The sequence below is a fragment of the Arachis hypogaea genome, chromosome 14 (genome assembly GCF_003086295.3).
Source record: "Arachis hypogaea cultivar Tifrunner chromosome 14, arahy.Tifrunner.gnm2.J5K5, whole genome shotgun sequence".
NCBI lineage: Eukaryota > Viridiplantae > Streptophyta > Magnoliopsida > Fabales > Fabaceae > Arachis > Arachis hypogaea.
The window spans coordinates 135,913,561-135,937,534 of record NC_092049.1 but is presented as its reverse complement, the minus strand read 5'-3'; the positions used below and the strand labels follow the sequence as shown (position 1 = coordinate 135,937,534).

Here is a 23,974-nt window from a genome sequence, read left to right as displayed (position 1 = left end):
GAGATCTTCTTCCTCTGACCGAAATGGATCTCTTTCATTTTCGGGTATGGAGAGCTTGAGACTTCCTCACCACTTCTTACCATAAGTGGTAAAGATCTCAGCCACACTCTACTGTAGATCTTCTTTTTCTTAATGCCATCATCACAATGGCCTCTTCCTTGCAACTAGCTTCTCTGTGCTTTTTACTGATAGCTTACTTCATCCCTCCTTTCCTGCTAGACAAGACCGAAAGAGAGAGGAGAGAGAACAGAGAAAAGCTTGCAATGTAATTAAAGAAGAAAATAAAAATGAGTTAAGTTTACTTTACTCATGCCTAGTTTCTGCTTTCTTCTTCTAATTACTTGCTTCTACTATTTTTCTTCTCTGATAGTGAGGTGACCAAATGCAAAGAGAGAGAAGAGAGAGAAGAAAGAAAACTTTTAATGTATTTGAAGAATGAAATTAAAAATGAGTTAACCACTTCCCTTTCCCATGCCTTGTAACATGTAGAGCATTAAAGGCAATCAAATCAATGTATCTTTTCTCTCTCATGTTACCAAGGCATTTAGTTAAATTTGAATTCCATCACCCATAGAGAATGGCATCCGTGGAAGGCATGCTTTCAATTAGAATTTGGATTCCACCAAGGTAAATGGGTAACGAAGCATGCTTGAGATCCTTGAACTTCATTTTTTGATTTATCAACTTTGGTTTATGGGCTTCTGATTTGGGCTTAACTCACTCTCAAAATTGAGCCACTTATATTTGAATTAATTTTTTCCAAGGCTGATTTTAATGATCCATTTGGGCTTGTGATTTGGGTCAATTTGGTTTTCTTCTATTTCAAAGCACACCCATTTATATTAATTTTATACATGGCTTGATTAATAGTAAGTGGGGCTCATATTGCCTTTTGACCCAATATAAAATCTGCACACTAACAAACACATTAAACAACCTATTAAAAGCAAATAACAATTTAATAATTTAATAATATTTGATCATCAAATTAGACATTAGTTTTCCAAACTCAACAAGCTTAAAAAATTATTTTAGAAATTGAATTTTGATGTAATTTTTTATAAATTTATTTTAAAAATAAGATAATTTTATTTTTAAAATTTAATAATTTTACTCTAAATATATATTTTTTACTATTTTTTGTCAATGATTATGAATACTTTTAAAAATAAAAAATTTTAGTGATCAAATTTTTTTTGTGTGTACTTTTTAAATAATTATTTAAATATTTTTACAAAAATTTAAATCAAATATATAAGTAGTTTTTTAAATATAAAAATCGTTTGTCTTTTATAAAAAATAATATTATTTTTTATTATTCTTCTCATATTTTATAATATTTTGATGATATTTTTGTCGTTACTAAAAGTAAAGGTTACTTTTATCGATATTTTAAAAAATTTTCAATAGTTTACCTAAAATATTTTGTTCGGCTTTGAATTTTCAAAAGTAAGATGTTTAATATCTGTTTCTAATGATTGAGCAACATAATATGTAATATAATGCTTATGCATAGAGATTTTGAGTAATCTATCTCTAATTTTTGATAATCAAGTTTTTGTTCAATATACAAATTTATCAAGTGCCCTCATCTATCAGTTGTTTGTGTGAGGGAAAAAAAATTAAAAAATATATAAACTTTTCATAGGTATTATATAAAATTTAGGACAATTTACCCAAATGAAATGGATTGAAGAAATGTTTACGCAAATGTAATATTTATATTTGAGAATCATTTACGTGTGTGTCTTGTTACTGATTTATATAATCTGTGGTAATTTACCATGTTTTAGTAAAATATACATAAACCGTGATAATCTACCACGGTTTATGAAAAGAACTTAATGAACATAAATTTTGGTAACATGTCACGGTTTATGAAGAGAGTCTTATGAACATAATTTTTTGAGAAAAGGACAAATAGGTCCCTGACCTTTTGTCCCGCGGACATTTTTGTCCATGACCATTGAAAAATACTTTTAAGTCCCTGACCTTCACAAAACTTGGACGGATCAGTCCCTCCGTCCAAATACCTCCGTCAGGAACTGATCCGTCCAAATGCTTCCATCAGGGATGATCCGTCCAAGTTTTGTGAAGGTCAGGGACTTAAAAGTATTTTTCAATGGTCAGGGACGAAAATATCCGCGGGGTAAAAGGTCAAGGACCTATTTGTCCTTTTCTCTAAATTTTTGTAACATATCACGGTTTATGAGAAAAAAAATTCTATATATACACGGTGAAAATCATTTTGTTGAAGAGGAGCATTTTCACAATGTCAAGTGAGGATGAGAGTTTCCTAGTGTTAGTACATTGCTCTGAGAAAATTCAAAGAAGCAAGAAATACGGTGTGAAGTTCACTGACAGAAAATCTTTGAGTATATTTATCAGTTCATCAAGTACCTTGTCAGATCTAAAGAACACCATATTGCAGAAGCTTGGGGTATTTGGGAGCAAGTGGGTAAAGAAGTTATTCTATAAGATTCCCACCGCAGTTGTGGCAACCGGTGTTAAGTATGATACGTTTGTGATAGCGCCGATGAAGATATTCATGTTCTGTTTCATTGTCTGAGGAGTTTTTCAGAGGTCAGAGTTCATGAGCTGTATGCAAAGTTGGATGTCGGTGTCGATAGTTTTGGGGCATAAGCTCCGGTTCCTAACTCGACTGCCATGGGCGGTGCCTCTAGTTCAATGGCTGTGGCTGCACCAACTGTTCCGTACGTTTCATCTCCTTCCTTTGTGGTTGATTTATTTAGACCGTATGGAGGCAATTGGTTTTGTACCATTCGAGAATCGTGGGTCTGGCATCAGACATATGAGATGGATAACGGTCCTGGCACTATTCATGATGTTGTAGGGGTCGGGAAACCTGATCGAGTTGAGAATGTAATGCGAGACGATGACTCAGGCCAGGAGCCTGTTGATATAATTGGGGACATCGATGATGATACAGGTGCCAATCCACGTACACAGCATGGCCGTTCAAGTTCTGGCATATAGCAGTACCCTCCGCACTTCTCCAGTCTAAACTCAGAGGCTATGGGGCAACAGTCAGACGGAGATGCTGCCGTTGGGGGTTCTTCTACAGAATTTCAGATTAGACAATCATTTTAGAATAAAGAGGAAGCTGTTTTGAGTGTGAAGGATTATAGCATCTGTCGAGGTGTTGAGTACAGGGTGTTAGAGTCGGATCATCTGAAGTATCACAGAAAATGCAAGGAGTTCGGCAAAGGTTGCAGTTGGTTGATTCGCATCTCGCTTCGTGCGCGAAAGGGCACTTGGGAGGTGAGGAGGTACAACGGCTGCACACTTTCTTGGCCACCTCCATTTCGAGTGACCACCGACAGCTTGATTACCATGTTGTCTGTGTGAGGATCTATCTATTGGTTAGGACGGATGCTGCGGTTACGATAAAGGTCTTGCAGGAAGCAACAGAAGCCAATTATGGATCCAGGCCCAGTTACAGGAAGGTTTGGATGGCAAAGAAAAAGGCAATTACACAGTTATACGGGGATTGGGAAGAGTCGTATACCGAGTTGCCACGTTGGATGCTAAGGGTCCAGTCCACCATGGCCGGCACAGTTACAGTGTTGAAGACTTCTCCGGTTCGTTTTGGGGATCAGGTCGATGAGTCTAAAGTCTACTTTCATCATCTTTTCTGGACATTTCCACCCTGCATTGAGGCCTTTCGACATTGCAAGCCCATCGTGAGCATTGACGGTACCCACTTGTATGGCAAGTATGGTGGTACCTTGTTGCTGGCTATAGTGCAAGATAAGAACTCAAACATCTTGCTGATAGCATTTGCACTTGTGGAGGGAGAAAATGCGGAGCCATGGTCCTTTTTCTTGTCCAACCTACGACAGCATGTGACGCCACATGAAGGTATCCTTGTTATCTCCGACAGGCATAATGGCATCAAAGTTGCCCTGGAGGCACCCAATGGTGGTTGGCTACCTCCACGTGCTTTTCAAGTGTTCTGTATTCGTCATGTGGCGGCGAATTTTAGCCTGAGTTTCAAAGGTCAAGAAGCGAGAAGAATGTTGGTGAATGCTGCCTATGCAAAGACCGAAGCAGAATTTGATTACTGGTTTGACATTATGCAGACTGAGAATCCGGTTATGTGTGATTGGGCCAATCGGATGGAATATGACAAGTGGACCTAGAATCAGGATAGCGGGAGACGGTTTGGTCACATGACAACCCATATTAGTGAATGTGTGAATTCTATGTTAAAGGGGACAAGGAACCTGCTGGTAACATCGTTGGTTAAATCCACTTATGGAAGGCTTGTTGAACTATTCATGGTCCGAGGACAAATGGCTGAGGCACAAATGGGGACTGGGCATGAATTTTGTCAGGCGTTGGTGAAAGCAATAGAGCGGAACATGAGAAACTCGAGATGCTTCACTGTCACTTTATACGACAGGTACCAGTCCGAGTATACCGTGGCTGAAACCACGCCCGCTGGTAACTTCTCCATTGGTAGCTATCGAGTTTCTCTTATGGATCACACATGCGATTGTGGCTACTTTCAGGCTCTGCATTACCCATGTTGTCACGCCATAGCATGTTGCGCCTACTGGCGTCTGAATTGGGCCTCATATGTTCATGATGTGTATCGTATGACTGAGGTGTTCAACGTGTACAAGGAAGGGTTTATGCCCCCTATCCCTGAAGGACTCTGGTTGCCATATGCTGGTCCAACTGTCATTCCATACCCTAACATGAGGTGTGCAAGAGATGGACGGTCAAAGTCAACCAGAATTCGAAGTAGCATGGATCAGACAGCTCCAAACCAACTAAAACATTGTGGACTCTGCCGTCAGCCCGGTCATACGCACAGGAACTGTGACCAGCGAGGACATACTACTTCCAGGGACGCTTAGATGTTATGATTTTTCTTTTTGTTGTTGTCATTCAGTTCATTGTACTATGTATGTTTAAGTTGTTTAGTATTAGATGTTATTTAACTTTATTGTACTTGTTTAATACCATCGCCATCGTCAAACGTGTTATGTTTCATTTCATGCGAAGAGCTTCCTCCGAGACAACCATCGGCCTAGGATCATGAAATGCGGCATCTGGGGACAGTAATATATGGGCCACACGATGCCACCAGTACAAGTACTCCCCCGATGGACCTGGATCATCTACTCTATCCACCTGTATGATTGAATCAACCCTGTTGTTCCAGTGCAGATGCCATGCCTGATAATAACCGGAGAACCATCAATCTCCACTCCTGCCATCCTTCGAATGGAGCCAGTCGATGTTCAAAGCCGGCTGGGGGAGATGCTTGGCGGAGGAAAATTGTCAGTAAAGATTTTCACAAAAATATCACATTGCAAGTATAGTTCTAAACCGACAAGCAATCCTTGATCGACGTTTAATTAGGTTGTCACAAGTACAAATCCCAATAAAAATAAACCGAAGTATTCAAACCTCGGGTCATCTCTCAAGGAATTGCAAGGAAGTGTAGTTTATTATTAGTTATGGGAAAGTATATTTTTGGAGTTTTGTAATAAGAAACAAGAAAGTAAAATGGCAAGAAAATAAACTAATAACTAAGTAAGTTCTTGGCAAGGACAGAGAATTAGAAGTCCTATCCTAATTATAATCGTCAATTGTGATGGTAAATGTAAATTGCCTTCACTTAGTTAACCTCTAACCAATGAAGAAAAGTCAAGTGTATACAATCAACTTGAGTCCACAAGTTCTAGTCAACTCATAGGGAGAGACTAGATTTAGTGAAGTTCAAGCTAACCGATAATCTTCAATAACCAATCAACAAGAGACTTTGACAACTCAAGAGTCTCTAATTAATCAATCCAAGTCAAGAACATAAAAATCTAATTTAAAATCCAACCAAGCATTTTATCAAACACTTAGAAGGTATAAAATAAAAACATAAAAAATTGACAAGACATAGGAAATTCTAAGACTAACCAAAGCAAAGAAATAGCAATAACAAAGCAATTGAACAATAAGAAACATGAAACATAAATTGCATTAATGAAAATTGAGAGTAACACATGAACTCATAAACTAAATTAGCAAAATAAAAGAATCAATAAGAGAAGTAGATAACTAAAGTGTTAGAACAAATAAAAGTAAGAGAAAACTAAATTAAAATAAGACTGAAACCTAAACCTAAGGAGAAATTGGGAGAAGAAACCCTAAACCTAGAGAGAGGAGAGAGTTTCTCTCTCTAGAAACCTACATCTAAAAACCTAAAGTGTGAATGAATGAAAAGTGAATGATGGATTGATTCTGCTCCACTCCCTAGCCTCTAATATGTATTTTCGGGCCTGAAACTGGGTCAAAAGCAGCCCAGAAATCACCTCAGCGTTTTCTCATGACTGAGGCACGTGATGCTCGTCACGCGACGCGTTAGCCACGCGTGCGCGTCGGCTCCAGCTTCTCAAATCCTCAATTTCTTGTGTTCCTTCCACTTTGGCATGCTTCCTTTCTATCCTTTAAGCCATTCATTCCCTATAAAACCTGAAAACACTTAACACACATATCACGGCATCGAATGGTAATAAGAGAAGATTACAAATTAGCAATTTTAAGGCCAAAGAAGCATGTTTTCAATCATAGCACAAAATTAGGAAGGAAACTTAAAAACATGCAATTTATATGGATAAATGTGAGAATAATTGACAAAATCCACTCAATTCAATACAAAATAAATTATAAAATAGTGGTTTATCAATGTTGTACCCCCGAGCTGCGGTACCACTCTATCCACTTGATGCCCTCTATCGCGGCAAAATATATCAAGCTCGTGACCGCCCTCCATAGCCTACTGTGCTCCTCAACCAGTATCTCCGGGTGAACAACAACTGCCACCTCAAGAGCAGAGTAAGGCTCCCATAGAAACTGTAAAGGACAAGCTAATGTTAGATAACACCATCAAAATAAGCATCATATGAGCACAGAATTAATCAAAGAGCAAAAACTAAACAACTCACCTCTCGATCACGCAATCTATCCAAAGAAAGGCATGCTAACACCACTCTCTGCTCCCCGGCATCGGTTGTCGGTAGATATGTTGCCCACCTACAATATTTAGGGTGTGCATTTCATTAAAAACGATACCCGATCAAAATACACATGTAATCCACACAAAACAATAATCTATACTTGGAGGCTAGCGAAAATCCAAACACGTCAAAACCACTAAGTCTGAGAGTGGAAACCTCCAGAAAATCCAAGATTGTAGTAGCTGAAGTGGTTCGGCCATGTTAACGACGTTTCTGTTTGTCGCCCGACACATACATCTATACAACCAGGTCAGTGCAGCCGATCCCAGCTATATTTTTCCAAATCGTCCATCGATGCTAGAAACGGCAACCAACGAAGGTGAACCTGATTCTGTTCTTGTCCCCAAACAGCTGAGATGACAACAACATCATAATGTAAGCACGCGCGTATGGTGTTCTTTAGATATGCTTTTCTAATAGAATAACTTCTTCATTATAATAGGTAGATTAATAGATAAAAAAATTTCTCTTTTTTTATTTAGAGTTAATTACTAATTCGGGATCCAAAAAGATTTAATGGTGGCTAAAATATTTTTAAAAAATATTATCGACAAAATAATTTTTAAATAATTTAAAAATACAACAAAAATAACAAATAAAATTATATTTTTTATAAATAATAAAAGATTTTTTTTATTTAGCAAACAACTTATCAATTTGATTCGAATTTTTGCGAAAATATTTGAATAAATATTTAGAAAATATAAAAAAATTTAAAACAAAATTTAATGTCTATATTTTTTATTTTTTAAAATAACATAGTAATAAAATTACCAAAATTTAAGCATAAAAAATTTATTTTTCTAGCAACCCATACAAAAAATTGTATAAAAATCTAATTTTTAAAATTTTTTAAAATATATATTTAATATTTAATTCATTTTATAGTGTTTTTAAATCTTTTGAAAATTTATTTATTATTAACATTTTTTTATTATTTTTATGGTTGACATGAACTTTCTGAGTGTTCGGTGTTCCGCGAATGGTTCAAAGGTACAGTGTCTGGGTGTGCCTAGCAAATGTTTGTGAAAATGCTCAACAGACAAAAAATGCCGTGCAGACGTGCAGGGTCCATCAATGAGAGCTTTGTATGCTCTGGTCTTCGGGACTAAACCCTGCTTTCTCACTCGGTTAGTAGCATTTCTTCCTGATACAGTTTCTCAGCTTTTCAATAACACAGTAGCACGATTCTTCCCAAAACCCTTCATTATATCTACCTTCTTTCTTATCCCACGATCTATTTATGCTTGCCTTCTCCTTTTAATACCTCTGTTCTTCACCTGCCAGCAGTGTATACAATTCACATTCTTTTCTCCCCTGCAGCTTCAATGCTATTCACCTTCTTTCACAATTCACAATTCACAATTCACATTCACCTCCATTGATCTTTCTTTAGTTCCCCTACTCAGTCCTACGCTGTTCTCACACCCTCACCCTTTCGAAAGCCCAAAATCCCATCCTCACCACACCCCTCTTCAGATAGTAAGTGTATCTGAAGAGCATTAGTAAAATTAATTCCTTTGTGTTTGTTTCTACTTACTTTTGCTCGTTATTAATTTCCTGTTTTACTGCTTTATTATTTTCCTTTTGTTTTACTTTTTAATTTATGCACTCATGATGATTAAGTTGGTCCAAAATAATGAAAGTATTTAGACTGAATTGGTAGCTACTGGATTCTTCTTTCTTATTTGACAAGAGTTTCTTTTGCAATGTATTGACTTGGCTCTTGATGTATGGTTTACCGAGATTGATTTGGCAATTAATCCTCCTCCTCTTTTTCCAGTTCACATTGGCTTGAGTGGGTGCAGCAAACATGAGTGAAACTGGTGCTGATCTCTTGCAACAGTTGGAGGATATCCTTGAATCCGACCCTCTAATGTAAGGTTTAATGATTTTATGAAAAATTGATTTACTGGTTGCTATTTGTTAGTTGTTTGAGAAACTAATTAAGATTTAGGCCATTTAGTAGAGAGCTTCTACTAGGTATCTAGATACAAATGTCTAGTTTTATGTTTTAATCTTGGTGGTTAATGTTGTTCTCTTGTCATAGTGCTTGACCTAACAATATTGTTTTGTCTTTGTCTAACATATTTTTACTTGAGCTTTTGGATTCAGTGATGAGGTGGGATTTATTCATCCATCTCAATTTGACTTGCTAAATGAAGAATCAGGCATTTCCGGCAATTCATCTGATGAAGCTATCTCTCAGGCAACAAAAAGGACAGCAAGCTCTGAGGGATGTTCCAAGCAAAAGAACAAAAACTTTTGGAACAAAGATCATAAATTGGGAATTTCAACTTCTATTCTTCTCCCACTATACAAAGTTGCTAAACTAGCGTTTATGACTGCATTTAAACAATACAAGATGTGTGGCGATCAATCTGATGAAGTTGGGAATTGTTTACCTGCCTCTTCATCATGCGATGATCTTCGAAGTATACTTATGAGACACAGCAGGTCACTTCTGCTGCTAAGTTGCGATTTTATGACAGCATGGAATTGCAGGTTCTCCACTTACCTATTGTTCATTTTATTCTCAGCGTCATATACATGTCTAAGCCAGTGTCATAAGTTAGAACATTGGCATCAATATTATTCATCTACTTATATAGACTTTATTTGTTTGTAAACATGTTCCCAACAAGTTCCAGTTTCAATTGACCACTTGTTTTTTTATAAAACCATCCTCCTTGAGCCATATCATGTGTACATTGAAACTTACATTCTAGACATGATGAGGAAAAAAAATCAGCTTTGGAAAAATATGTTATGCAATTGATATTTTACCGCAAAATATTGAGTTTTTGTATGCATATTGCAGAAAGTTAGTAGTTTCCAAGGAGAAGCAGGACTCCATGTTGTTGGATGAACTTCATCTGTCTGCGCTCGTACTTTCATATTCACCCAAAAGTGAACAAGCTTGGAATCATAGGTACTGCATGTACATTTCTTCTTATAAGTAGTCCCAATCCGTAAATTGATAATGTTTCCTAGATGAAAAAAATATATTTGTTTGAATCTTGACTTGATTAATCCTGAGGTCTTACAACTGATATTTCTAGGCGGTGGGTGATCAAGTCAATGTCCGCACATTGTTCAAATTTCAAAGATCTTTTGAGAAAAGAATCTGAGCTGGTGGAAAAAATAGCTGAGGTCTAAATTCACTACACAAACTGCATACTATTAAATTTGAAAGACTTTATCTTCCGTTTCCATAATAGAGGGCATGCTTGCTCAAGAGAAGGACAATTTCTCTTGCTGATTTTCCCCCTGTACTTATGTTCGTGGTTGTCCAACATAAGGCATACTATGATATGAGACTCCATTGTAGTTTTGGTCTACACTCTACATTAGATGTTTTTTGTCCTTGGTTCTAATTTGGCAGTTTACCCTGTTTCTTTGTAAATATGGAATCATCTGCTAGGCACATTCTCTTACAAAAAAGGAAAAGAGAGTAAGATCTATGGATTGTCTTATCATGCTCTGTATGCATGCACCTTTTGTTTGCCAAAGAGAGTGCATATAGGATGAAGCGTTCTTATTTTTTTTTTGAATATCTATTCATTTTCATCTCTACTTATTCATTTTCAGAGGTCGAAAATGAATTATCGTGCATGGAATCACCGCTGCTGGTTAATTTCGTATATGGCTAGAGATCAGGTTGAATTTTATATGATTTTATTTTATATTTTTAATGTATTTATTTATTTAACCTATGATGTCATTAATATTTCCTTGTGGTACCTGAATGAAATCTGTGCCCATATAGGTGTTACATGAGCTGAAGAAATCAAGAAGCTGGGCTGCAATGCATGTTGCTGATAATTGTTGTTTTCATTATCGCAGTGTAAGTTTTGACTAACCAGCCTGAATATGAATTTATTTCAAATGAATTATAGACCTTTGAATAAGGAGACTTACTTTTTATGCCTTTAATGAGCTTGAGATGTGCACTTAACGAAATCATATTTTCCATCATGTTGCAGCGGCTATTGCTTAAGATTATGGAGGAATCAAGTGGTTCTGAGAAAAATGTGTCTTCTGGTTATAAGGCTGATATCAACCAGGCTTGGAAGGTAGATTTTGCATAATCTATTTATCCATGCTCAAAGTGGTTCTTTAAGTATGTGATAGTTTGATTTGACAGGATGAGCTTCACTGGAATGAGACATTGATAAGACGCTATGTGGGAAGAGAGGTTGGTGTTCTTGGCCTGTGACAAATTAGCAAGTAGTTGACCAAATGATTCATTGATCAGCTGAAACTTCTATAAACACATGTCATGTGATAACTGATTAGTCAGTGCACATTTGGATATTATTTTTGTTCTAATTTAATAGCTTTTCAAAATTCTTGTTGCTTGTCGTTTCCTGAATTTCTGTTACCTACACCTTCTCTTTACAAACTTAAGTGCACGTCAGGTTCCCCTATTTTGAGAAACCTATGAAATTTCTATCCTTTACAAAAGTAAGCATATAGAGCATTACCATTACATACCCTTTTGAATGGATTTGTCATATACCCGTTATATTTTCTTAAATGGATTTTACCAAACAAATATAGTTATGGTAATGTTATCTTTTCCCAGGAAAATAGTCATTATCATACAAGTTCTTCAATTATATTTAAGGGGTTCTCTCAAGTCCGACCTTGAATGCTATTTTCTACTGATTGGCCTAGAATTCTCTATCACTTATGATGTTGAGTGTTGCTCATGTTAAACAGGCTCTATGGCTTCATCGTCGCTTCCTTTCCATGTACTGGATAAGTAATTTTCTTTCTGATTCTGGTGGTACATCCTACAATTCCAAGCAGACAAACAGAAATTATAACTACTTTGATCCCTTCCTGGAGAATGAATTGTGTCTCATTGGCTCCTGCATAACTGTTGAGGACAATGAATTTGCTGATTTCGAAGCGCAAGCAGTGTATGCTGCTAGTTACATGCTGTGGTTGAAAGTGGTATGTGGATACTGTTACCATTATTAGATGTCAGATTTTTTTGAGTTACTGCTCTGCTGGATTGCCTTCTCAATTTTCCTTATGTTTGTTTTCAGCAAGTTCCTGAGCCATTGGGAAATGATCTCCGAGCGAAGATAAGAGCAATGGATCTGAAGACCTTGCTGGATAACTCAAACCAAGAGAGGTTCTCACTTTTCAATCACTTTTTAAGCTAAATGGGAGCATTTGTTCTTTCTGAGGGGGAGGTAGATATTATTAATGATTCTAACAATAAGTTTCTTTTACCTTACTATTTTTGTTATGATGATACTGTGTAATCTATAAATATATATTAACTTGATTTTCCATGAATGGTGACGCTAGCAAGAGAATGCTGTAAAGTATCATATCATCACTAAACGAGAAAAGGTTCAGATAATCAGATCTTATATGAATTTCATTAGATAACAATTGGTGTTTATTTCATTTATTTTCCTCAATTCATTCACTATGTTATTAATTACATAAGAAGTTACCCTCAAACAAAGGAGAGCAGTTGAAACTTGAAGAAATAGGATTATGTTCAATCTCTAACCGAAACATTATTGAAGTAAATGCCATAATCTGAAACATAACAAAGCCACAAAATACAACGGATATGAAGAAGATGCCACTTGAGAGCTGAATTGGTCTTATACTGTGTAATGACTGTTGATTGCATCCACATCTAAACCCTTTAGCTTGCCCATTGTTTCCACCCTTCCTTTCAGAGTGTGAAGCTCTCTCATCCTATATCAATATTCGAAAAGAAAGAAAACAATGATAAATTGAATGCATGCAATTAAGTAAGAGGTTGATCACTTAGCCAGTGTTTAGTGTCTTAGTACAGAAACTACAGAGATAGGAGATAGAGACAAGACAAAAACATCTTTCTCCGTTAACCTACTGTCCCTTGTTTTGAGGTGGACTACAAATTGGTAATATTTTGTTCCAAAACAGACATTTTTTTTTTTTTGGTTTTTATATGTTCTATTCTTTAAAACAAATTTCTTTTAGTGTCTCCATATTTTCTATCCCAAGACAGTTACTTATAAAACATTTTTGTAAATCTAAATGATGCTGACCTTGCTATTTCTGCACGCCTCTTGGCCTCGTCAGCTAGTGTATTTATTTCCCTGAAAGTGTGCTTCTCAACTTTCATGTCAGCAGACTGGAGACCATGTAAGGTTCTCTGCTCAGCAGCCCATTGAGCTTCACGAGCTTCTCTACCAAAGTCATTTTTGTTGATAAATGCAGTCTGTTCAGTTGCATTAACAAATGGTTAGTAAACTGAATATGCGGTTATAACTGCTCTGGTAGTACGCAATAAATGTGCTCTAGGAGCGTGCAAGTATTTCTCATCAGTTTTTAGTCTTAAGATTGTTAGGAATCATCTAGTCATGTAGTATATGTGCATATAAACAACAGGTACTCAAAATCCACTAGACTAAACTAATTTGACTTGGAATAGATTAGTTTACCATAGATTATTTATTTACTTTTATTTTATTCACTAAGATTGTGCAAGTTTATTGGTACTTACATGTTTGTCTACCACCAAATTCCAAGCTCTTCCGCTTAATGCATAACGAACAGCAAACTTTATAGGATCCAAAAATAAGTAAGTTATAATAGAGTAGACCCAAATGATTCCCGTCCAACCCCATCCTATGGCTTTGATTCCTGCTAGCTCCCAAGAGAGAAGGGCAGATACAATAGTTGCAATCTACAGAGGATATAGAAGTGATTAGGATCATTGACATAAAAAATAAAATCAGGGCAATGTTTGGTTTTTATTGTTATCTCCTCTCTTTTATTTTCAGTATTTTGTAAAACAAAATGTGAAAATAATAAATAGAATTACACTATTACTTTCTTTTTCAAAATTCTAAACATAAAACATTGAAGACAAAAACAAGAGATGGAAGTATTAGGCTTTGTACTGAGTGGGATAAAATATGAAAAGTACCAGTTGAGCTATAACAAAAGCGATCATAAGCAAAACACCGGGCCTTTCTGTATAGGACCATCCCCTTGAGCGAGTCACAAAAATTAAGGCTTGACTAATTATACTGACTTGAAGATATATAGCAGCTCCTAGCATTTTACTCTCTTCATGAGTAGGTGGACCATGAAGATCTTCGTGGAGATGTCTCACATCAAATTGGTTCTGTAGCACAGTGATTTCCATTGTCATATAATTTGATGTCACTACAAACAAATGATTAAGCTAGAGGGAAGATGCTTACAGGAAAAAAATGTGTTTTATACGCTGCCCAGAAGAATATCACTGTCATTAGAGCCAGATAACCTCCTAGGACAATCCCAGTTGCAAAAATCTCACTCAGCTTCCAACTATCAGGACTTGGAGAAGGCTTAACCCTATCTTTAGATATTGTCATGATGGTACCTATTAGCAAGTCAGGGGTCAAGCGAAAGAATATAAACTCTTGAAGAAGACACACACACATGTACGCATGCACACACAATAAAAATTTGTCCTACTAAAATAAGTAAGTTATATGGATTAGACAACTTCATGGTTTCATATTCTAAACAAAACCATGAAAAGGTAATGATATTTGAAAGTAACTAATGTTACTATAACTGTAGAGAAGACCTTCAAATAATGCATTTTAAATATGGTATTTGAGAGCAGATAGTAATACCATCGTTGAGAATGGCTATGACAAGAACCATAAAGGGAGGAAAGTTGAATTCCCAAATGCATGTGAGTAACATAAAGCCAACCTGCAACCCAAAATAAACTGAAAATGAGAAGGAAAGAAAATGATGGCTTGATCACTGCTAAATTCTCCATATATGCACTTATAACTTACCACAATACGAATGGTGATAGATACAGCATATATCTGCAAAAGAAAAATAAAATAAGGCTTTGAATTTTTCGTTACAACAAGGACTATTGCAATATTTTATTAATATTTTCATAGTTGGGGGATTACTGTGTAGTTTTTCATTCTTTGGAAAATTGCACGGCTAGTTAAAACAGCACTTATGATCACACTCAACCCAGGTTCTGTTAGAACTATGTCAGAGGCACTTCTTGCAGCGTCTGTGGCATCTGCTACAGCGATACCTATGTCGGCTATCTTCAAAGCCGGTGCATCATTCACTCCATCACCAGTCATCCCACAAATGTGCTTTCTAGCTTGTAACCTCTTTACAATCTCATATTTGTGCTCTGAGGGAACATATATAATCAGAAAATAGACAAGAATTTGGATTAGAGCTTTCCTGTGATTGCTATTATACTTACCAGGAAAGACACCAGCAAAACCATCTGCATTCTCTATAAGATCATCGACAGGAACAGAAGCAAAATTATCTTTGCTTTCTCCTAGCAGTGACGAAGAAGGATACATGTTAGAGCCCATTCCAAGACGCCTTCCTGTTTCCTTAGCAATTGCAAGCTGATCACCTGTAAGGGTATTTTTTTTTCAAGAGTATGAGATGTGATCCGTTTCCCTTCTTGGTTACAAACAATTAATTCCTGAGACAAATTTCTGGAGGTAAAATCTCCCACTAGTAGTCATTAACTATCACAAAACTCTGTTAGGATCCAATTAATGAGTTAGTTAGAGAAGTTAGTCATCATAAATAAGGGATAGGATGAATTAGTTAGGGTGTCTTCAATCATTTGTTGAGATTAGTCTCACGGGAGAGTTTGAGACAAACTCTCAAATTAAGATTTCATTTGTATACAACTCAGTTGATTTGGGAATAATATCACTGCCTGCTACATTCGCTATCCTTTCTTGATACCAGATCTAACAACTCCTTAGTTCCATGTGAACTATAACATTTATGTTACATATAAAAATTAGTATTTACATCATACTAAAAAAATAGTACAAAACTTTTGACACATACCAGTGATCATTTTGACACTCACACCAAGATTAAGAGCTCTTCTGATCGTTTCAGCGCTATCGTGGCGGGGAGGATCAAATAGTGGGAGTAGGCCGACAAATTCCCACGGACCCCCTAAACTTTCTTTGGTTCCCTCAGGTACTTCCTAAATAAAAAGAATCATTTTTGCTAAGATATAGTAACACAATAACACTTATGAGGATGAAAGATTCATAAAAATATATCTACCTGGCGGGCAACAGCCAGCGAGCGAAGGCCACGTTCGGCAAATTTGTCAATAATTGCATGTACCCTATGTGCAATTTCCGACTTCTTGTGTGCAAGGTTGAGAATCTACACAATACACGATATGATTTAAATAATGTTCAAATATGTTGCTGTTGTTGGTAGCATACTCATTTAAAGTCATAATGTAGTTTATTCTACCTGCTCTGGTGCACCTTTGCTAACCCTGTGCATCTTGCCAGCAGCATCGGTGTATGTAAGTGCAGTTCTTTTATCTGTTGGATTGAATGGAAGGAAGTGAATTTCAGTTATTCCAGCTCGTGCCTTGCAAGATAAAGGCGGGAAAAAATCAGTATATTCTCTAAAGTTTGACTGCAGAAGTTGTATGGTGAAATGCTATCTTGAAAAATTCTACAATTATATTTATGGAAAATTTCTCTGTCAATAGAAGATACGAATAACATGTCATCTTTAATATTTGCTAAACATGGTATTCAATTTGAAGAGCAACTCAGAAAAATGATGGATTATTGTCAGTAAGGCATCGGTTTTATTTTTTAATTTTTCAAATGATTCGAAGATGATCCAAAGGAGTAACCAGATTGGTAGTTGAAATAGTACCTCCTTTGGGTCTGCTAACATAGATACAATTGCACAATCAATTGCATCTTGGTTCTCTAGCCTTGATGCCCTTGCAGCCATAAGTATAACCATGTCCTGATTAACTCCATCAGCAAAGACCTGCCAGATATTGATCATTGTTGGAAAAAGAAGAAACAGGTTAGTATTTTGAAAACCCATGAACGGCTTGTATAGACAATGGAGTTGCTCTTTGTCTTTCCATTATCCTCTTTCTTTAAGAAATTATCTTCTTTACATTTAACTATGTTTCAAAATTTTAGGATAAATGAGTTATCAAACCTCAATTAGATTCTTGTCCACTGTAAGCTTGTTGAGAGTTAATGTGCCTGTTTTATCACTGCATAGAACATCCATTCCGGCCATTTCTTCAATTGCAGTCATTCTCTTTGTTATAGCACCCTGCAAAGATTTATATCATTAGTACCTAACCTATAATCATTAGATAATAACTTTTATCATTAAAGGATAACAATTAGGCCCTGTTTGGTAACTGCATCAAGACAAAAATATACATACACTGAGTACAAACCTATTTGAAGGAGATAGATACAGAAACAGAAAAGATGTTTCTATCTAGGAACAAAATTTGCCTGATTTTCTATGTAGTCTCTGTCTTGGTGTTTCTATATTTTAGTTCTGAGGCACTTAAGCACAACATTACATTCCATCCTATATAGCTCAACAAAATGTTTGAATCAATAAACTAAATGTAACCTGCTGAGACAATTTGTGTGAACCAATAGCCATTGTAACTGAAAGGACAGTTGGCATCGCAATAGGGATACCGCCAATCAGTAACACAAGGAGGTTATCGATACCAACTCGGTATTTCCTTTGCTGCGGGCCATATATCACTATGATTTCAATGAGCATTCCAGTAGCAATGGAACAGATGCAGAAGTTCCCAATAGATTGCAAAACCTGTAACAAGATCATGGCAAGATTTAATTTCAGGGTAAGGCATAGAAAACATTGACTAATATAACATGATAGAGATGATATATGTTTCTGTATGTGGACCTTCTGGAAATGTCCAACATGTGTGGTGTTTTCCACAAGATGCGCCGCCTTTCCGAAGAATGTGTGAACTCCAGTTGCAATAACTACTGCTTCAATTTCTCCTTGCTTGCATGTTGAACCAGAATATACTCCATCTCCAGGATGTTTTGAAACAGGAAGTGACTCTCCAGTAAGAGCAGACTGAAATCAAAACATACTTATTGAACAATATGCTGATAAATCATACTAAGGATTTTAGGTTGAGGTATCCAATACATTTATAAGATCTAGTAGTTAATTTCTTTTTCATATGTAATAATAGTTCCTTCTTCTGGTTGCAGAAAAATATGTTCAGATAAATTCTATACATATTTATCTGATGTTGGTCATTTCCAGCTAAAACCTTAATACTTAGGATTTAAGGTTTAAGGTATGTGTTAATAATAGTAATAAATTTTTTGTGGATTTTACCTGATCGATCTTCAAAGGATCTCCTTCAAGGAGGCGTGCGTCGGCAGGAATGATGTCACCTAGCTTGATGCTGATTATGTCTCCAGGAACCAACACCGATGCATCTTCTTCGCTCCATTTTCCATCACGGAGTACCTATAAATTCAAAGGAAAAGGAAACCAGAAACGTTACATGATAGCTAACAAGTTAGGGAAAAAAATATGGAAAGAAGAAACTTGGAGAATAGAATAATAAACCTTTGCTTTTGGGGCCAATCTTGCCATGAGTGCTGCTGCTGCATTACCAGCATTGTTTTCTTCTATGAAACTGATTGTGGAGTTTACAAGTAGCAGTATAACAATGCCCGTAAAATCTTGATAATCCCAACCTTCTCCCTGTAGCATTATGTTATTTTTACTAAGTTTATTGGAAGATTAGATGAAAATGAAAAACAAACTCTTGCAAGAAAAAAACAGTAAATGGAAACTTTCATGTTTCAACAATAAGTTCATAACCTCTTAGTCATTTGACACTTATAAATCCTTAAAAAAAATCTATAAGTATATGTATATTTCGTATACATGTTCCACCATTTAAAAAATTTGGTATTTTGATCTTTAAATTTGTGTCATGTCATGTTCATATTAGTATTAATGCTTTATAGAATTAAGAAAGAAAAAAGGTTGTAAAAGTGATAAGATAAAATAATTTTTACATTTGCGAAATCTATAATTATATTAACTTGTTTTCATCAATTTAACCACCAAAGTTCATGGAAAAGAATTAAGGAATAGAAGAGTCACCCCTCCATGAGCCATGGCAATGGCCATGATAGCAGCAGCTTCCATGACCCATGACAGTGGATTCCACATAAACCCCAAAAACTTGAGTATTTTACTTTCCTGCAGAGTCATAAAAGATATAAGTGAAAAATTAATATAAAGTGATTTAAGTACTAAAAGATTTGGCCCTTTTTTTTTCCACGGTATCCCTCAACTCGACAAGCCAAGGACTAATCTGTCATGGATTTGAATTCCATTTAAGGGTCTACTATTGGCCAATGGGTTACTGCATGCACAAAGCGGGATTCAAATCCCTAACGCTTGCTTAAACAAACGAGTGAGCTGATCACTCGACCAACCCAAGTTGATTAAAAGATTCAGCTTTATTATGTGATTAACCTTCTTTTCTTCAAGCTTGTTGTGTCCAAACAAATCTAGCCTCTCTTTCACTTGATCAGAGGTTAGTCCTTCTTTTGTGCATTTTAGATTTTCAAAGACTTCCTCTATGGGTATGTTCTCCTACATAGCACACATATTTAGTTTAGTAAATATTTAATAATGCATTAATTAATTATTTTCTTCTTTTTCAACACAAGACAAAATTATCATAACAGAAACAATGTTTCAAAAGCTTTATCCCACTTATATTTCCTTCATCCTTTAGTATGAAGAACTGTATATAAAGGTATTAATCACGGTTTAGAATTTGTTTTCAAGTTTTTAAAATTTTTAAAATAATTAATTTTAGTTAATGAAATATTTGACACTTTTTCAACTACATGTACTATAAAGATACTGGTATGCCCATAATTGTGAAAAGTACCATAATAATTCCCAAAAATCATACCTTATTTTTTTCAAAGAAAAAAAAAAAGAGACAATATAAACAACTAAATCAGAAATTAAATAGAACTTAAATTATTCATATTATAAATTTCAACATACCAGATCAACTTGTTCCCTTATAATTGCTTCAAGTTCCATGGCTTTCTCCTGAATTCTCTTCTTTTTTCTCTTTCTTTTTCCCCCCTTTTTACCTTGGCGTGATTATTTTCCCTCTTTTTCTCTGAAGCTATAGATTATACTGCCTTCCTAGCAAAAGAATATGAACTTCTGAACCCTGAATAGAAGCTACAATAATTGTTAAATGATGAACTACTATGCTAGCAAAAAAAAATGTAAGCTATGGCATCAAAGTAAGTGTCTTTTTAGAATTTAGATAACAGAGCTCAACATTATATCCATATTTACAAATTCATTTCACATGCTTTTAACAAGTCTAAATCCAGAACCCACAAGACTTTATGGACTAAGAAATTTTGTGACTATATAGAATAAGAAAAATATTTGTTACACTTATTTTATTTTATATAGAACAATATGATAATTCACCAATCATTTACCGTTGAATATAATAATGTGAACTTTATTAAAATTCAATCAAATGGTAAATGATGGATAAATAATTATATTACGACATTCCATAGATAAAATGAATGAGTTTAATTAAGGGATCAACTTTCTCTGGCAAATTTTTAAATTTTAAATTTTAAATTCTAAATACTAAATTTTATATTCTAAATTCTAAACTCTAAATCTTTCAAAAAAAAATTAACAAAACAAGTTTACCAAAAAAAATTGACTAATATTGACTAATTAAAATTAGTTTCCTAGCAGAAGTAATTCTTGATCACTCATGAGCAATTTCATTTAATATTAAACAAGGTGATGTAATTTGTAAACTAATTTCTTAAAGTGCATTTATACATATGATGATGATAATATTCAAAGTGAAAATTCACGTGCAGTTATTTTCATATAAAATTGATAGTACTGTTAGATGATGATTTAGTCAAACTTGTCAAATCATCTAACGATTATTAAATATCAACTTCACATAAAGACAACTACATATGAGTTCTCAGTGATATTCAAACCTAAAACTTCATGCATACTATTTAAATTTCTCAATGCAACGAGCCTACCTAAGAATTTCTCTCGCTTGCATCGAAGTTGAGACCTCTTCAAACAAAATATATAATTCTCGATTATTACTCATATAAACCATAACCAAATTCTCTTTAAGATCATGGTTTTAGGGTTTTGCAAGAATGTAACATATATTTATATTTGTGGAAACCTGAAAGAGTAAATGAGTTATAATTAATGTGAAGCAAAGCGCCAACTATGAAAAAGAACAAACAACAATAGAATGACAAAAACAATATAAACATACAATGCAACGTAACCATAGTTTACATCAAATGTTCCCGCCGGCCATCATGACTTCAATTTTTCTATCTATAGAAAAAAGTAACGAAGCTGCTATGCTTAATTACTTATTATGTATCATTGCCTTATTCAAATGATTACATGCCATTATGATTATTATTGTTTATTAGTTAATTTATTGTTCTTAGATAGGTATAAATGTATAATAAGGATTTAATTTGTATGTACTTTTTAAGGATAAAGAAGTATGTAAACGTGTGCATTCTATAGTGGCCATGATTATTTTGACTAGAAATCTAGAATGTCTATGAAATTTCGGCAATACTTAAAAAAATGTGACTAAAGTTAAAGTTATATTTTTTTTATTTGACAGAATTTTTTAATTCAATCATATTTTTTATCTTTTATTTTTTGAAATTAGAAAATGTTTTTAAATAGTAAAAACTATTAACTTACTTTTAGCGACACTTTTTAAGTGTTATGAAAATTTTATAACCACCGCAATTATAATCATCATAACTTTTAAAAAATATTTAATTATGTAATAGTTGTTGAATAAATAATAGTGCTTGATTGATACGTATAACCCAATAGTTTAAAAGTAGGTAGAAATTTACGTGTAGTTATTAACTCCATGTAAAGTTGATAGTTGAGAGTCGTTAGATGATTTAATAGATTTGACTAAATTGTCATTTACGGTTCTCAACTATTAATTTTACGTGAAAACAATTGCACATAAACTTTTATCTTAAAAATATTATAGACATTAAAAAGGACATTTTTCATTAATATGGTGGTTATTGTTTTTATATGCGTAAATTATAGTTATTCAAGTATTAAAGGTTGCTTTAACTAAAACTAAAGTAGACATTTTACTGAAATTAATTAATAACATATATGGTGATTATCTAAATTTCAATTATAAAGAATAATTAAAATTGCATTTAGATTTGCCATCCTATATATAATCATATATCTATTGATTCCTTTGAAACCAACGCACTATGTTACCTTAGAATCAACGCAGTAGAGACAAATAATAACAAAAAGAAAAAACTGAAAAACAATTATGTAGCTCCCCTTTTTTTAACATAATGTAAAAAGTATAGTATATAACTTTGTCACCAACGTCTTAATCATCAGTCTGATTGACTTCAATTCTTTTCACAATTCACATGTTGGACTCAATTATTCCCAAAATTGTCCTAAATTCCTCATCACTTTGTATATCTGTAATCATGCTGGCTATTTTATTAGCCTAGGAAGGATCAAAAGACCATTAGAGGTCTTTGTATTTTAGTGAGGGTGGTTAAGCATACATACATATGCATTCTTTCCCTTTATTTCCCCAATAGGAAAAGTTTTATAACTTAACAAACCGGCAATGAATTAGAGGTGCAATCGGATCAAGTTTAGGGTAAATTTAAAAATCGAACCGATTAAATTTAATCAATTTAGGTTGGAATAGATTATTGTATTTTTTGTAAAAGGACTCAAATCAATTCAAACTTATCAAATCAGGATTGGATGGATTCGGGTAATCGAATATTCAATTAAAATTAAATTTATAAGAAAAATTAAAAAATAAAAAGGAGCAATGAAAAAAAAATTATATAACACTAAAAACTAAAAAAAAAAATTTGTAACAAATACATATGAATGATAAATACTATACCTTTTAATATAATATATTAAGTAAGCGGGTCAGTTTAGATTTCACGACTCCAAATCTGATACCAAAATTAAATAAGTTCGGATATATAATAATAGTATTATCACCCTAATAATAATAATAATAATAATAATAATAATATTCTTTATTATACCCACATTGCTTAAAGAGTTTGAGAAGTCCTTTCTTTGGGATCTAGACTAGAAATTCACAATCTGGCAAAAGGAGTGGTATTATCGATCAAAATAAGGATGATAATTTAAGATATATGAATATTGATACTGTTGAAGAAGGTGTGGAAGGGGAGTGTGAGAACAGAGTAAAGGTGGAAACAGAGAGAAGAAAAAGAGAGTTCTTGTTTTCTCAGTGTATTGAATGATGAACCACACTTTATACTCTTACAACAGTCAAATATATATATTGGTCATCTAACTAACTGAGTTAAAATAATTAGGGCCTAACTAAAATTTCTAACTAATTTGTTGTTTCTATTATAGGCTACTTGTCTAACTAATTTGTTGTTATAACTAGTAAATCAATTAACTACTAATTGCTAAGCTAGTATATCAAGTAACACCCTCCCTCAAGTTAGGAGTGTGTAAGTTGACTAGTCTTAACTTGCCAAAGAGTGTGGAGAACATGGACGGAGGTAGTGGTTTGGTCAGGATGTCCGCAACTTGTTCAGTGGTGGAGATGGGAAGAAGATGAATAAGACCTTCTTGGAACTTGTCGCGTACAATGTGGCAATCGGCCTCTATGTGCTTCGTGCGCTCATGGAACACCAGGTTAGAGGCGATGTGAATTGCAGATTGGCTGTCGCAGTAGGTGCTGATGGGCTTGGTGAGAGGCATTCCCAAGTCCTTCAAAATGAAACTGAGCCAAATAGCCTCCTTAGTAGCAGCGGCGAGCACCCGATATTCAGCTTCGGCTGAACTGCAAGCAACTGTCACTTGCTTTTTGCTCTTCCATGAAACTAGAGCAGTACCGATGTAGAAGCAGTAGGCTGTCACAGATCTTCTTGAATCAAGACATGCCGCCCAGTCGAAATCAG

The 23,974-nt window shown here is 34.7% G+C and overlaps 3 protein-coding genes across 6 annotated transcripts; 2 read left to right on the top strand and 1 right to left on the bottom strand.

Moving 5' to 3' along the window:
* Nucleotides 1-3,209: 3,209 nt before the first annotated feature.
* Nucleotides 3,210-4,886, top strand: LOC112743296 (uncharacterized). The gene is made up of 2 exons (XM_025792513.2): nt 3,210-4,115; nt 4,236-4,886. The coding sequence occupies exons 1-2, from the start codon at nt 3,210-3,212 to the stop codon at nt 4,884-4,886; spliced, it is 1,557 nt and encodes a 518-aa protein (XP_025648298.2).
* A 3,102-nt stretch (nt 4,887-7,988) lies between these two features.
* Nucleotides 7,989-12,458, top strand: LOC112744413 (uncharacterized). 3 transcript variants are annotated; one of them, XR_011871464.1, is made up of 11 exons: nt 7,989-8,176; nt 8,830-8,924; nt 9,162-9,551; nt 9,868-9,978; nt 10,109-10,199; nt 10,638-10,706; nt 10,816-10,893; nt 11,033-11,122; nt 11,181-11,244; nt 11,772-12,008; nt 12,104-12,458. XR_011871464.1 is itself a non-coding variant. In XM_025794030.2 (11 exons), the coding sequence occupies exons 2-11, from the start codon at nt 8,860-8,862 to the stop codon at nt 12,221-12,223; spliced, it is 1,302 nt and encodes a 433-aa protein (XP_025649815.1). In that variant the 5' UTR covers nt 7,989-8,176; nt 8,830-8,859; the 3' UTR covers nt 12,224-12,458. The 3 variants fall into 3 exon arrangements, 2 of the variants coding, with proteins under 2 accessions (XP_025649815.1, XP_025649816.1); XM_025794030.2 differs by having other exon boundaries at nt 11,194-11,244; XM_025794031.3 differs by having other exon boundaries at nt 8,164-8,528; nt 11,194-11,244.
* Nucleotides 12,418-20,348, bottom strand: LOC112744412 (plasma membrane ATPase 1). Of its 2 annotated transcripts, XM_025794029.3 has the most exons (21): nt 19,965-20,348; nt 19,419-19,538; nt 19,041-19,139; nt 18,495-18,632; nt 18,258-18,392; nt 17,808-17,987; nt 17,502-17,708; nt 17,067-17,186; nt 16,767-16,886; nt 16,347-16,469; nt 16,149-16,253; nt 15,921-16,065; nt 15,307-15,468; nt 14,993-15,231; nt 14,867-14,899; nt 14,696-14,777; nt 14,276-14,436; nt 13,996-14,196; nt 13,570-13,752; nt 13,112-13,284; nt 12,418-12,776 (listed from the first exon to the last, which is right to left on the bottom strand). In XM_025794029.3, the coding sequence occupies exons 1-21, from the start codon at nt 20,001-20,003 to the stop codon at nt 12,680-12,682; spliced, it is 2,862 nt and encodes a 953-aa protein (XP_025649814.1). In that variant the 5' UTR covers nt 20,004-20,348; the 3' UTR covers nt 12,418-12,679. The 2 variants fall into 2 exon arrangements, with proteins under 2 accessions (XP_025649814.1, XP_072071248.1); XM_072215147.1 differs by having other exon boundaries at nt 14,993-15,468; nt 19,965-20,144.
* Between the last annotated feature and the right edge of the window lie 3,626 nt (nt 20,349-23,974).